The following is a 14898-nucleotide window of genomic DNA, read 5'->3' on the forward strand; positions in this document are numbered from 1 at the left end:
GGATGCCCGAGAGTTTAAGGCGTAGGACTTAAGATCTTAAGACTTTTTTTTTTTTTAACACCTTAAGCACTCAGCCATCTTTTGTGTTTTTAAAGGATAAACACTTGCTTAGTCAAGGCGGAATAAGGGGAACAAAGTCAATTCTTTCAGCTTTGATCCAAACAATTGATAACATCCAAATCAAAGATAAACTTCTACCAGGAGTGGGGTTCGAACCCACGAGGACATATGTCCATTGGATCTTAAGTCCAACGCCTTAAACTCTCGGCCATCCTGGTGTAAAGAAAATGAAATCGAGTGCCCAGTCAAAATGGAATAAGGAGCACACAGTCAGATGTTTTGGCTTTGATCTTGACAATATGTAAATGAAACTTGATTACATCCAAATCAAACATTCTACCAGATGTAGGTTTCGAACCAACAAGGACATTTTAATTTCGATCATGAGTCTAACGCCTTAAACACACTGCCATCCAGGTGTTTCTAAAAGATTAACAAGAGCTGAGTCAAAAATGGAAGAACTTGTCATAGTCATTTCTTTCAGATTTGATCCACGCTAAATGTAAATGAGTGAAATGAGGGTTGATTACATCCTAAGTAAGCTTTTTCCAGGAATGGGGTTGGTACCCACAAAAACATACTGTTCGTCAGATTTTTATTCCAACAGTCTAAACAACTCAGCCATCCTGGTGTAAGTAAAGTATCATCAAGAGCCCAGTGAAATTGGAATGAGGAGCACACAGTCAGTTCTTTTGGCTTTGAGCCAGACAATATCTAAACGAGACATGTTGACATCCAAATCAAACTTAATACAAGAACGGGGTTTCGAAGCAAGAAGAATAATAATTAAGTTGATAATGACTCTAACACCTTAACCACTCAGCCATCTTTTGTGTTTTTAAAGGATAAACACTGGCTTAGTCAAGGCGGAATAAGGGGAACAAAGTCAATTCTTTCAGCTTTGATCCAAACAATTGATAACATCCAAATCAAAGATAAACTTCTACCAGGAGTGGGGTTCGAACCCACGAGGACATATGTCCATTGGATCTTAAGTCCAACGCCTTAAGCTCTCGGGCATCCTGGTGTAAAGAAAATGAAATCGAGTGCCCAGTCAAAATGGAATAAGGAGCACACAGTCAGATGTTTTGGCTTTGATCCAGACAATATGTAAATGAAACTTGATTACATCCCAAAAAAAGTCCCTCGACTTCTTGGCACTGACGGAAACATGGATTACCACTGATAACACTGCTACTCCTACTGCTCTCTCCTCGTCTGCCCACGTGTTCTCGCACACCCCGAGAGCTTCTGGTCAGCGGGGTGGTGGCACTGGGATCCTCATCTCTCCCAAGTGGACATTCTCTCTTTCTCCCCTGACCCATCTGTCTATCGCCTCCTTTGAATTCCATGCTGTCACAGTTACCAGCCCTTTCAAGCTTAACATCCTTATCATTTATCGCCCTCCAGGTTCCCTTGGAGAGTTCATCAATGAGCTTGACGCCCTGATAAGTTCCTTTCCTGAGGATGGCTCACCTCTCACAGTTCTGGGTGACTTTAACCTCCCCACGTCTACCTTTGACTCATTCCTCTCTGCCTCCTTCTTTCCACTCCTCTCCTCTTTTGACCTCACCCTCTCACCTTCCCCCCCTACTCACAAGGCAGGCAATACGCTTGACCTCATCTTCACTAGATGCTGTTCTTCCACTAATCTCATTGCAAATCCCCTCCAAGTCTCCGACCACTACCTTGTATCCTTTTCCCTCTCGCTTAGTCAAGGCGGAATAAGGGGGAACAAAGTCAATTCTTTCAGCTTTGATCCAAACAATTCATAACATCCAAATCAAAGAAAAACTTCTACCAGGAGTGGGGTTCGAACCCACGAGGACATATGTCCATTGGATCTTAAGTCCAACGCCTTAACCTCTCGGCCATCCTGGTGTAAAGTAGGTGAAATCGAGTCCCAGTCAAAATGGAATAAGGAGCACACAGTCAGATTTTTGGCTTTGATCTTGACAATATGTAAATGAAACTCGTTACATCCAAATCAAACATTCTACCAGATGTAGTTTCGAACCTACAAGGACATTTTAATTTCGATCATGAGTCTAACGCCTTAAACACACTGCCATCCAGGTGTTTCTAAAAGATTAACAAGAGCTGAGTCAAAAATGGAAGAACTTGTCATAGCCATTTCTTTCAGATATGATCCAGACGCCAGAAATGTAAATGAGTGAAATGAGGGTTGATTACATCCTAAGTGAAGCTTTTTCCAGGAATGGGGTTGGTACCCACAAAAACATACTGTTCGTCAGATTTTTATTCCAACAGTCTAAACAACTCAGCCATCCTGGTGTAAGTAAAGTAACATCAAGATGCCCAGAGACCCCACTATACAGTCAGCGTTGCGCCTCGAGCCGTGACAGTGCCTAAACGAGACCTGCCTCGACTCCAAATCGAAACTCTAACACAGCGGTGGTTCTCCGGTCATGTTTTCAAGACGTAATAGTAGTTAAAAACATCATAATGTACTGCAAACACGACAAAACGCACTCGGCCAAAACAATTTGTGAACGTAGGCAGGATGCACGACTGGCCTTAGTCACTTGAGGCGCACATTAAAGAGGGGACACAGTCACATTCTTGTCAGCTTTGATCCAAACGGCTGATGAACATCCAAATCAAGTATCAACTGCAACCAGTGAGTGGCGTACAGACACCCACGAGGAAGCAGGTCAGCGGAGTCAATCACCACCTTCCGGAGACACCTGAAACCCCACCTCTTTAAGGAATACCTAGGATAGGATAAAGTAATCCTTCTAACCCCCCCCCCTTAAAAGAGTTAGATGCACTATTGTAAAGTGGTTGTTCCACTGGATATCATAAGGTGAATGCACCAATTTGTAAGTCGCTCTGGATAAGAGCGTCTGCTAAATGACTTAAATGTAAATGTAATGTAAATGTGTTAGAGTCATTATCAACTTAATTATTATTCTTCTTGCTTCGAAACCCCGTTCTTGTATTAAGTTTGATTTGGATGTCAACATGTCTCGTTTAGATATTGTCTGGCTCAAAGCCAAAAGAACTGACTGTGTGCTCCTCATTCCAATTTCACTGGGCTCTTGATGATACTTTACTTACACCAGGATGGCTGAGTTGTTTAGACTGTTGGAATAAAAATCTGACGAACAGTATGTTTTTGTGGGTACCAACCCCATTCCTGGAAAAAGCTTACTTAAGATGTAATCAACCCTCATTTCACTCATTTACATTTAGCGTGGATCAAATCTGAAAGAAATGGCTATGACAAGTTCTTCCATTTTTGACTCAGCTCTTGTTAATCTTTTAGAAACACCTGGATGGCAGTGTGTTTAAGGCGTTAGACTCATGATCGAAATTAAAATGTCCTTGTTGGTTCGAAACCTACATCTGGTAGAATGTTTGATTTGGATGTAATCAAGTTTCATTTACATATTGTCTGGATCAAAGCCAAAAGATCTGACTGTGTGCTCCTTATTCCATTTTGACTGGGCACTCGATTTCATTTTCTTTACACCAGGATGGCCGAGAGGTTAAGGCGTTGGACTTAAGATCCAATGGACATATGTCCTCGTGGGTTCGAACCCCACTCCTGGTAGAAGTTTGTCTTTGATTTGGATGTTATCAATTGTTTGGATCAAAGCTGAAAGAATTGACTTTGTTCCCCTTATTCCGCCTTGACTAAGCCAGTGTTTATCCTTTAAAAACACAAAAGATGGCTGAGTGGTTAAGGTGTTAGAGTCATTATCAACTTAATTATTATTCTTCTTGCTTCGAAACCCCGTTCTTGTATTAAGTTTGATTTGGATGTCAACAAGTCTCGTTTAGATATTGTCTGGCTCAAAGCCAAAAGAACTGACTGTGTGCTCCTCATTCCAATTTCACTGGGCTCTTGATGATACTTTACTTACACCAGGATGGCTGAGTTGTTTAGACTGTTGGAATAAAAATCTGACGAACAGTATGTTTTTGTGGGTACCAACCCCATTCCTGGAAAAAGCTTACTTAGGATGTAATCAACCCTCATTTCACTCATTTACATTTAGCGTGGATCAAATCTGAAAGAAATGACTATGACAAGTTCTTCCATTTTTGACTCAGCTCTTGTTAATCTTTTAGAAACACCTGGATGGCAGTGTGTTTAAGGCGTTAGACTCATGATCGAAATTAAAATGTCCTTGTTGGTTCGAAACCTACATCTGGTAGAATGTTTGATTTGGATGTAATCAAGTTTCATTTACATATTGTCTGGATCAAAGCCAAAAGATCTGACTGTGTGCTCCTTATTCCATTTTGACTGGGCACTCGATTTCATTTACTTTACACCAGGATGGCCGAGAGGTTAAGGCGTTGGACTTAAGATCCAATGGACATATGTCCTCGTGGGTTTCGAACCCCACTCCTGGTAGAAGTTTATCTTTGATTTGGATGTTATCAATTGTTTGGATCAAAGCTGAAAGAATTGACTTTGTTCCCCTTATTCCGCCTTGACTAAGCAAGTGTTTATCCTTTAAAAACACAAAAGATGGCTGAGTGGTTAAGGTGTTAGAGTCATTATCAACTTAATTATTATTCTTCTTGCTTCGAAACCCCGTTCTTGTATTAAGTTTGATTTGGATGTCAACAAGTCTCGTTTAGATATTGTCTGGCTCAAAGCCAAAAGAACTGACTGTGTGCTCCTCATTCCAATTTCACTGGGCTCTTGATGATACTTTACTTACACCAGGATGGCTGAGTTGTTTAGACTGTTGGAATAAAAATCTGACGAACAGTATGTTTTTGTGGGTACCAACCCCATTCCTGGAAAAAGCTTACTTAAGATGTAATCAACCCTCATTTCACTCATTTACATTTAGCGTGGATCAAATCTGAAAGAAATGGCTATGACAAGTTCTTCCATTTTTGACTCAGCTCTTGTTAATCTTTTAGAAACACCTGGATGGCAGTGTGTTTAAGGCGTTAGACTCATGATCGAAATTAAAATGTCCTTGTTGGTTCGAAACCTACATCTGGTAGAATGTTTGATTTGGATGTAATCAAGTTTCATTTACATATTGTCTGGATCAAAGCCAAAAGATCTGACTGTGTGCTCCTTATTCCATTTTGACTGGGCACTCGATTTCATTTTCTTTACACCAGGATGGCCGAGAGGTTAAGGCGTTGGACTTAAGATCCAATGGACATATTTCCTCGTTGGTTCGAACCCCACTCCTGGTAGAAGTTTATCTTTGATTTGGATGTTATCAATTGTTTGGATCAAAGCTGAAAGAATTGACTTTGTTCCCCTTATTCCGCCTTGACTAAGCCAGTGTTTATCCTTTAAAAACACAAAAGATGGCTGAGTGGTTAAGGTGTTAGAGTCATTATCAACTTAATTATTATTCTTCTTGCTTCGAAACCCCGTTCTTGTATTAAGTTTGATTTGGATGTCAACAAGTCTCGTTTAGATATTGTCTGGCTCAAAGCCAAAAGAACTGACTGTGTGCTCCTCATTCCAATTTCACTGGGCTCTTGATGATACTTTACTTACACCAGGATGGCTGAGTTGTTTAGACTGTTGGAATAAAAATCTGACGAACAGTATGTTTTTGTGGGTACATTTACATTACATTTACATTTAAGTCATTTAGCAGACGCTCTTATCCAGAGCGACTTACAAATTGGTGCATTCACCTTATGATATCCAGTGGAACAACCACTTTACAATAGTGCATCTAACTCTTTTAAGGGGGGGGGGGGGGGGTTAGAAGGATTACTTTATCCTATCCTAGGTATTCCTTAAAGAGGTGGGGTTTCAGGTGTCTCCGGAAGGTGGTGATTGACTCCGCTGACCTGGCGTCGTGAGGGAGTTTGTTCCACCATTGGGGTGCCAGAGCAGCAAACAGTTTTGACTGGGCTGAGCGGGAACTGTACTTCCTCAGAGGTAGGGAGGCGAGCAGGCCAGAGGTGGATGAACGCAGTGCCCTTGTTTGGGTGTAGGGCCTGATCAGAGCCTGAAGGTACGGAGGTGCCGTTCCCCTCACAGCTCCGTAGGCAAGCACCATGGTCTTGTAGCGGATGCGAGCTTCAACTGGAAGCCAGTGGAGAGAGCGGAGGAGCGGGGTGACGTGAGAGAACTTGGGAAAGTTGAACACCAGACGGGCTGCGGCGTTCTGGATGAGTTGTAGGGGTTTAATGGCACAGGCAGGGAGCCCAGCCAACAGCGAGTTGCAGAAATCCAGACGGGAGATGACAAGTGCCTGGATTAGGACCTGCGCCGCTTCCTGCGTGAGGCAGGGTCGTACTCTGCGAATGTTGTAGAGCATGAACCTACAGGAACGGGTCACCGCCTTGATGTTAGTTGAGAACGACAGGGTGTTGTCCAGGATCACGCCAAGTTCCTTAGCACTCTGGGAGGAGGACACAATGGAGTTGTCAACCGTGATGGCGAGATCATAGAACGGGCAGTCCTTCCCCGGGAGGAAGAGCAGCTCCGTCTTGCCGAGGTTCAGCTTGAGGTGGTGATCCGTCATCCACACTGATATGTCTGCCAGACATGCAGAGATGCGATTCACCACCTGGTTATCAGAGGGGGGAAAGGAGAAGATTAATTGTGTGTCGTCTGCATAGCAATGATAGGAGAGACCATGTGAGGATATGACAGAGCCAAGTGACTTGGTGTATAGCGAGAATAGGAGAGGGCCTAGAACAGAGCCCTGGGGGACACCAGTGGTGAGAGCACGTGGTGCGGAGACAGATTCTCGCCACGCCACCTGGTAGGAGCGACCTGTCAGGTAGGACGCAATCCAAGCGTGGGCCGCGCCGGAGATGCCCAGCTCGGAGAGGGTGGAGAGGAGGATCTGATGGTTCACAGTATCAAAGGCAGCCGATAGGTCTAGAAGGATGAGAGCAGAGGAGAGATAGTTAGCTTTAGCAGTGCGGAGCGCCTCCGTGACACAGAGAAGAGCAGTCTCAGTTGAATGACTAGTCTTGAAACCTGACTGATTTGGATCAAGAAGGTCATTCTGAGAGAGATAGCAGGAGAGCTGGCCAAGGACGGCACGTTCAAGAGTTTTGGAGAGAAAAGAAAGAAGGGATACTGGTCTGTAGTTGTTGACATCGGAGGGATCGAGTGTAGGTTTTTTCAGAAGGGGTGCAACTCTCGCTCTCTTGAAGACGGAAGGGACGTAGCCAGCGGTCAAGGATGAGTTGATGAGCGAGGTGAGGTAAGGGAGAAGGTCTCCGGAAATGGTCTGGAGAAGAGAGGAGGGGATAGGGTCAAGCGGGCAGGTTGTTGGGCGGCCGGCCGTCACAAGACGCGAGATTTCATCTGGAGAGAGAGGGGAGAAAGAGGTCAAAGCACAGGGTAGGGCAGTGTGAGCAGAACCAGCGGTGTCGTTTGACTTAGCAAACGAGGATCGGATGTCGTCGACCTTCTTTTCAAAATGGTTGACGAAGTCATCAGCAGAGAGGGAGGAGGGGGGAGGAGGATTCAGGAGGGAGGAGAAGGTGGCAAAGAGCTTCCTAGGGTTAGAGGCAGATGCTTGGAATACCAACCCCATTCCTGGAAAAAGCTTACTTAGGATGTAATCAACCCTCATTTCACTCATTTACATTTAGCGTGGATCAAATCTGAAAGAAATGACTATGACAAGTTCTTCCATTTTTGACTCAGCTCTTGTTAATCTTTTAGAAACACCTGGATGGCAGTGTGTTTAAGGCGTTAGACTCATGATCGAAATTAAAATGTCCTTGTTGGTTCGAAACCTACATCTGGTAGAATGTTTGATTTGGATGTAATCAAGTTTCATTTACATATTGTCTGGATCAAAGCCAAAAGATCTGACTGTGTGCTCCTTATTCCATTTTGACTGGGCACTCGATTTCATTTTATTTACACCAGGATGGCCGAGAGGTTAAGGCGTTGGACTTAAGATCCAATGGACATATGTCCTCGTGGGTTCGAACCCCACTCCTGGTAGAAGTTTATCTTTGATTTGGATGTTATCAATTGTTTGGATCAAAGCTGAAAGAATTGACTTTGTTCCCCTTATTCCGCCTTGACTAAGCAAGTGTTTATCCTTTAAAAACACAAAAGATGGCTGAGTGCTTAAGGTGTTAGAGTCATTATCAACTTAATTATTATTCTTCTTGCTTCGAAACCCCGTTCTTGTATTAAGTTTGATTTGGATGTCAACATGTCTCGTTTAGATATTGTCTGGCTCAAAGCCAAAAGAACTGACTGTGTGCTCCTCATTCCAATTTCACTGGGCTCTTGATGATACTTTACTTACACCAGGATGGCTGAGTTGTTTAGACTGTTGGAATAAAAATCTGACGAACAGTATGTTTTTGTGGGTACCAACCCCATTCCTGGAAAAAGCTTACTTAGGATGTAATCAACCCTCATTTCACTCATTTACATTTAGCGTGGATCAAATCTGAAAGAAATGGCTATGACAAGTTCTTCCATTTTTGACTCAGCTCTTGTTAATCTTTTAGAAACACCTGGATGGCAGTGTGTTTAAGGCGTTAGACTCATGATCGAAATTAAAATGTCCTTGTTGGTTCGAAACCTACATCTGGTAGAATGTTTGATTTGGATGTAATCAAGTTTCATTTACATATTGTCTGGATCAAAGCCAAAAGATCTGACTGTGTGCTCCTTATTCCATTTTGACTGGGCACTCGATTTCATTTTCTTTACACCAGGATGGCTGAGAGGTTAAGGCGTTGGACTTAAGATCCAATGGACATATGTCCTCGTGGGTTCGAACCCCACTCCTGGTAGAAATTTATCTTTGATTTGGATGTTATCAATTGTTTGGATCAAAGCTGAAAGAATTGACTTTGTTCCCCTTATTCCGCCTTGACTAAGCAAGTGTTTATCCTTTAAAAACAAAAAAGATGGCTGAGTGCTTAAGGTGTTAGAGTCATTATCAACTTAATTATTATTCTTCTTGCTTCGAAACCCCGTTCTTGTATTAAGTTTGATTTGGATGTCAACAAGTCTCGTTTAGATATTGTCTGGCTCAAAGCCAAAAGAACTGACTGTGTGCTCCTCATTCCAATTTCACTGGGCTCTTGATGATACTTTACTTACAGCAGGATGGCTGAGTTGTTTAGACTGTTGGAATAAAAATCTGACGAACAGTATGTTTTTGTGGGTACCAACCCCATTCCTGGAAAAAGCTTACTTAGGATGTAATCAACCCTCATTTCACTCATTTACATTTAGCGTGGATCAATTCTGAAAGAAATGGCTATGACAAGTTCTTCCATTTTTGACTCAGCTCTTGTTAATCTTTTAGAAACACCTGGATGGCAGTGTGTTTAAGGCGTTAGACTCATGATCGAAATTAAAATGTCCTTGTTGGTTCGAAACCTACATCTGGTAGAATGTTTGATTTGGATGTAATCAAGTTTCATTTACATATTGTCTGGATCAAAGCCAAAAGATCTGACTGTGTGCTCCTTATTCCATTTTGACTGGGCACTCGATTTCATATTCTTTACACCAGGATGGCTGAGAGGTTAAGGCGTTGGAATCAAGATCCAATGGACATATGTCCTCGTGGGTTCGAACCCCACTCCTGGGAGAAGTTTATCTTTGATTTGGATGTTATCAATTGTTTGGATCAAAGCTGAAAGAATTGACTTTGTTCCCCTTATTCCGCCTTGACTAAGCCAGTGTTTATCCTTTAAAAACACAAAAGATGGCTGAGTGGTTAAGGTGTTAGAGTCATTATCAACTTAATTATTATTCTTCTTGCTTCGAAACCCCGTTCTTGTATTAAGTTTGATTTGGATGTCAACAAGTATCGTTTAGATATTGTCTGGCTCAAAGCCAAAATAACTGACTGTGTGCTCCTCATTCCAATTTCACTGGGCTCTTGATGATACTTTACTTACACCAGGATGGCTGAGTTGTTTAGACTGTTGGAATAAAAATCTCACGAACAGTATGTTTTTGTGGGTACCAACCCCATTCCTGGAAAAAGCTTACTTAAGATGTAATCAACCCTCATTTCACTCATTTACATTTAGCGGGGATCAAATCTGAAAGAAATGGCTATGACAAGTTCTTCCATTTTTGACTCAGCTCTTGTTAATCTTTTAGAAACACCTGGATGGCAGTGTGTTTAAGGCGTTAGACTCATGATCGAAATTAAAATGTCCTTGTTGGTTCGAAACCTACATCTGGTAGAATGTTTGATTTGGATGTAATCAAGTTTCATTTACATATTGTCTGGATCAAAGCCAAAAGATCTGACTGTGTGCTCCTTATTCCATTTTGACTGGGCACTCGATTTCATTTTCTTTACACCAGGATGGCCGAGAGGTTAAGGCGTTGGACTTAAGATCCAATGGACATATGTCCTCGTGGGTTCGAACCCCACTCCTGGGGCCTGTTGCACAAAAGTAGAATTAAGACATCCGGTATAAATGACTCAGCTGAGCTCAATGAAGCCAAAACATGTGCGTCCAGGCTTAATTGGTTGCACAAAGACCAAGCCAGGATGAGCAGACACGGATTCATTAAGCCAGGTGAAACCAATCCTGGATAGGTGCGCGCTCACGGCTCACTCAAATAGACCCCGCCACAGATCACAGATTAACTGATTTACCATGGCAACTAGAGCTGCGTACTTTCCCCCGTCGGAAGCACAAATCCTCATGGAGGCATACGAGGAGGTAAAAGATATAATTAAGAAGAAAGGCAACACCGCCACAGTGATAAAGCAAAGAGAAAAAGCGTGGCAAAGTATTGCAGACCGCCTGAATGCGTAAGTAGTGCACAATTACACACTCACCGCTCCGCTGAAACATCACAATTACAATTCAAATATTTAATTCACATCTCCAAAAATGCAGTTGTACTGTAATTATGAAACGGTTAAATTTTTAATTGAAATGCACTGCAGATATGAGTGAAATTGTGTAAAGTAACTCCATCACACTGTATAAAGCTATGATAAATTTTTTGATATTTTTACTGAAAACAAGACAAAAATACCAAGTAATTTTTTGCAGTGTGACTCCATTAAATGTGTGTGTGTGTGTGTGTGTGTGTGTGTAGATTAAACATGAACGGGCCAAAACGGACATGGCAGCAGGTCAAAATCAAATACAAGAACATTCTGCAGAATGGTATGGTCCCTGACTAATATTTAACAAAGCACAAGCATATATTGTACCCAGAAGGTGCCTGCTCACACATTGTCTGTACTGTTTTAGCAGTGAAAAAGAATACCCACAGACAAGGCACGGGTGGTGGGTCACCAAAGGCTGACCTTACCCCAGCAGAGGACATGGCCTTGGAGCTAAATAAAGGCAGGCCCGTCTTAGAGGGGATCCCTGGGGGGAAAGAGACGAGCATAGGTTCCTCCCAAGATGCCACCCGCTTCATTCAAGGTATGTCCTTCCATCTCTACATGGGATACAACCACATTCATATTGAATCAATTTGGACTGTCTGACTTTGGTTTACCTATTGCCTTGCAGTGTCTGGCAGCACTGTGTTCCTGTTAGAGCCACCAGCACAAGCACCAGACGATGCTGATCCAGTGAGTACTCCATCAAAGGCATACTGTAGGCCTGGCATGTCTTGTCTACTAGCTTCAATATGAATCCGATTAAATGTGATAGGGTGAAGGCCCCAGTGCAGCAGCAACAGCACATGATGGAGACGATGATGAGGAGGAGACCATCTCTCTGGATTCCAGAAGGCATGAGGTATCATGTTAAGACTGTGAAAGTACTATTTACTCTACAATGGTGAGGAGTCCTCATCAAAATCAAAAAATCTAATTTCTTTTACAGGACCCAGATGCTATACAGTGGGAAAACCAGCCTGGCAACATAGTGCGTATTAATAAAAGGACACCACATCCTGCCAAATTCCAGCTGCGCTAATTGTATTGTGTTCACAGAGCTCACAAGCTATCAGAAAGTTGTATGGCAACCACCTCCGGCGCCAAATAGAACTGGCAGACATAGACATTCAGTACAAGAAGAAAAAGATGGAAAATCTTGCACTGGAGTCCGAAATAAAAAAGAGGACAATTAGGAAACTGGACCTTGAAATAAAAAAACTTGAGAGGGAGGTGAGATATGCCTTCAATGTACACTGTATGCTAACTGTAACACAAATGTATTAATCATTATTTTTCTTTCCTCCCCCAGCTCCAAGAAGATGACACAGCTCAAAATAAAAATTAGGTATATTCTCGTAAAGTCAAGTGAGCCATGACATATGAGCTCTTATTGTGAGCACACAGGACGGTGGCATCTTTCTAAGGTTTTTTTTATTTTCCCAGCAATCAGTACAACCAAGTCATCGTTATAAGGCATCGCCCTCTTTTGCCCACCCCCCCAGCACCAGGTGTGGCCACTAGCCTATATGAAGGCCCAAAATTGTGTGTTCCTTTCTGCTCTGACAATGGCATGCCCATTCGTGCGAGATGTGGTGGATGAAGAAGCACTTGTGCTGAGGAGAGCCTTCAGGCGAGAAAGGGTCTTCAGGGACCGGTTGGACCCACTGGCCTTCCCTGATGACCATCTATATGAAAGATACAGGTTTTCTGCAGATGGCATCAGGTATCTATGCAGACTACTGGGTCCCAGGATTAAGCACCGCACTGCACGGAGCCATGCACTGAGTGTGGAGCAAATGGTTTGTGTGGCCTTGCGCTTTTTTGCTAGTGGAGCCTTCCTGTACTCAGTGGGGGATGCAGAACAGCTGAACAAGGCCACAATTTGCCGCACAATAAGGAGTGTGTGTCTGGCTATCAAAGCATTAGCAGATGTCTTCATCTCCTTCCCTGGCCACAGAAGACTCTGTGACATCAAAGAGGAGTTCTATAGGATTGCAGGTAAGAGGATCTACAAATTACAGGACAACTGTTAACACATAGTAGGATACTCATTACTTTGTGTGACAGGTTTCCCCAATGTCATTGGTGCAGTGGACTGCACACACATAAGGATAAAAGCCCCCTCAGGTGCCCATGAGGCCGTTTTTGTGAATAGGAAATCCTTTCACAGCATTAATGTTCAGGTGAACATAACTTTTTGATATTGTCCATTGACGAACACTCTGCATTGCCAGTGATGTGCATTGATTGGTGTAATATTCCTCATCTTATGATTTCAGATGGTCTGCAATGCTGACTGTGTGATCAGCAATGTTGTGGCAAAATGGCCTGGCTCAGTCCATGACTCCAGAATCTTTCGGGCCTCTGAAATCTATCAGTGCCTATCACAAGGTAAGCCACACAACCCCTATTTATAACCATCATGGCTGTGTCAAGAATATCACTGTGTTTATGAGGTAGTAATGATGAGATTTTGTGTTGACAGGTGAATTCTCTGGTGTGTTGCTGGGAGACAGGGGGTATGGCTGCCAGCCTTTTCTCCTGACACCTTTCACAGACCCCCAGGAAGCACAGCAGGCCTACAACCATGCCCATGCCAGGACCAGGGCCAGAGTTGAAATGACCTTTGGCCTCCTGAAGGCACGCTTTCACTGCCTTCACAAATTAAGGGTCAGCCCTGTTAGGGCATGTGATATTACTGTGGCTTGTGCTGTCCTCCACAATGTGGCCTGCCTGAGGAAGGAGAGGGCCCCCAGAGTGCCACCAGCCATGGACTGGGACAATCCGGCAATCTTCCCTGATGACGACAGTGGTCGGCTGCTGAGGGACCAATATGTGTTGAATTATTTTAGTTAGTATGTGTGCTTTAAATTTTGGTTAAATATGTCCTGCGGTGGCAGAGGAATTAGGGGTTTTTTGGGTTCGTTTTTTGACGAATTTGGCCTCTTATGATGTTTGTGCGGTATACTGTGTGTAATACAAGGCTGCAGGGAGGCTACTGCATCCATTCATTTGTCTGTTCAGTTGATGTGTATGGATTTGTCCTGCATTTATTTTAGTGTGCAGACATGCAGGGTGTGTTATATACAGACCTTTGAATGTGTATGTATCATTTTGTATAATATGCTTGGATTCTGTGCTTTCCATCTTGTAGAGTCACTGTGACTTCAGTTTCGAAAGGAGCTGATGGTTTACCTGCTTTGTTTTGTCCTTATTCAATAAAGGAACATAATGTTACACATTGTGTTTTTATATTCATATGGAATGTGTATTTGTTTATATGACAGAGTACTAGGGCCACACTGAAGAAAAAGGATAAAGTCATAAATTTATGAGGCTGGTTCTTTCTGCAGAAAAGCTACATATTGTTTTTACAGTTTTGATACTTATGACAATGTGATACTTAATATTCTGGCACATCAGCATGTCTTTGTTTATGAAACCATACTGAAGTACAATTTCACGAAATGCCCCACATCTGTCATTTTAACAACTGTCCTCCTTTAAAACAACTGGTTACAATATTATGACTTGTGTTTTTTTCCCCTCTGTGGCCCTAATATTCTATCATTTTATATATAGCCTTATAGTCTATGGGAAACTGTAAATTATCTAATGATAGCAACATCATCTAAAAATCATTTTTTATCCAAAATCATTGAAATTAATGATCACAAACGTTTAAATAATAACAGTGGGTCTAGTTATATGTGATAACAATGTATAGTGAGCAGTGAAATAACTATTGGTTTCCATTTGTGGTGACTGCTGACTGACATTAGGGATGAGATTAAATAGATCCTGGAATTTAGCCTGGTCTGGAGCAGGCTAGCTCCACAGAATAAATCTCCATGGTAATTTATACCATAACATATCCTCCTGCCCCCTATCCATCTTTAGTGCAACCGGATTACGGATCAATTGAGCCAGGATCACCAAGATATCCTGGCTTAATCCCTTATCCTAGTTTTGTGCAACAGGCCCCTGGTAGAAGTTTGTCTTT

General features: G+C 42.6%; 1 protein-coding gene and 9 non-coding genes across 13 annotated transcripts; 7 read left to right on the top strand and 3 right to left on the bottom strand.

Annotated features, from left to right (window-relative positions):
• Positions 1–195: 195 nt before the first annotated feature.
• On the bottom strand, positions 196–278 carry trnal-uaa (transfer RNA leucine (anticodon UAA)). Its single transcript has one exon. It is a non-coding gene; the product is annotated as a tRNA-Leu (tRNA).
• Positions 279–1004: 726 nt separating this feature from the next.
• On the bottom strand, positions 1005–1087 carry trnal-uaa (transfer RNA leucine (anticodon UAA)). The gene has a single exon. It is a non-coding gene; the product is annotated as a tRNA-Leu (tRNA).
• A 771-nt stretch (positions 1088–1858) lies between these two features.
• trnal-uaa (transfer RNA leucine (anticodon UAA)) lies at positions 1859–1941 on the bottom strand. The gene has a single exon. It is a non-coding gene; the product is annotated as a tRNA-Leu (tRNA).
• A 1613-nt stretch (positions 1942–3554) lies between these two features.
• Positions 3555–3637, top strand: trnal-uaa (transfer RNA leucine (anticodon UAA)). Its single transcript has one exon. It is a non-coding gene; the product is annotated as a tRNA-Leu (tRNA).
• A 726-nt stretch (positions 3638–4363) lies between these two features.
• Positions 4364–4447, top strand: trnal-uaa (transfer RNA leucine (anticodon UAA)). Its single transcript has one exon. It is a non-coding gene; the product is annotated as a tRNA-Leu (tRNA).
• Positions 4448–5173: 726 nt separating this feature from the next.
• trnal-uaa (transfer RNA leucine (anticodon UAA)) lies at positions 5174–5256 on the top strand. The gene has a single exon. It is a non-coding gene; the product is annotated as a tRNA-Leu (tRNA).
• A 2660-nt stretch (positions 5257–7916) lies between these two features.
• Positions 7917–7999, top strand: trnal-uaa (transfer RNA leucine (anticodon UAA)). Its single transcript has one exon. It is a non-coding gene; the product is annotated as a tRNA-Leu (tRNA).
• Positions 8000–8725: 726 nt separating this feature from the next.
• Positions 8726–8808, top strand: trnal-uaa (transfer RNA leucine (anticodon UAA)). The gene has a single exon. It is a non-coding gene; the product is annotated as a tRNA-Leu (tRNA).
• Positions 8809–10343: 1535 nt separating this feature from the next.
• Positions 10344–10426, top strand: trnal-uaa (transfer RNA leucine (anticodon UAA)). Its single transcript has one exon. It is a non-coding gene; the product is annotated as a tRNA-Leu (tRNA).
• A 42-nt stretch (positions 10427–10468) lies between these two features.
• On the top strand, positions 10469–14134 carry LOC139554829 (myb/SANT-like DNA-binding domain-containing protein 4). 4 transcript variants are annotated; one of them, XM_071367994.1, is made up of 11 exons: positions 10469–10805; positions 11099–11169; positions 11257–11433; positions 11524–11585; positions 11668–11754; positions 11842–11883; positions 11952–12125; positions 12205–12240; positions 12339–12893; positions 13175–13286; positions 13381–14134. In XM_071367994.1, exons 1-8 carry the CDS (start codon positions 10648–10650, stop codon positions 12238–12240), a joined length of 807 nt encoding a protein of 268 aa, XP_071224095.1. In that variant the 5' UTR covers positions 10469–10647; the 3' UTR covers positions 12339–12893; positions 13175–13286; positions 13381–14134. The 4 variants fall into 4 exon arrangements, with proteins under 4 accessions (XP_071224095.1, XP_071224093.1, XP_071224092.1 ...); XM_071367992.1 differs by having other exon boundaries at positions 11952–12240; XM_071367991.1 differs by having other exon boundaries at positions 11952–12893.
• Positions 14135–14898: the final 764 nt, after the last annotated feature.

This window comes from Salvelinus alpinus, chromosome 26 (genome assembly GCF_045679555.1).
Source record: "Salvelinus alpinus chromosome 26, SLU_Salpinus.1, whole genome shotgun sequence".
NCBI classification, from domain to species: domain Eukaryota; kingdom Metazoa; phylum Chordata; class Actinopteri; order Salmoniformes; family Salmonidae; genus Salvelinus; species Salvelinus alpinus.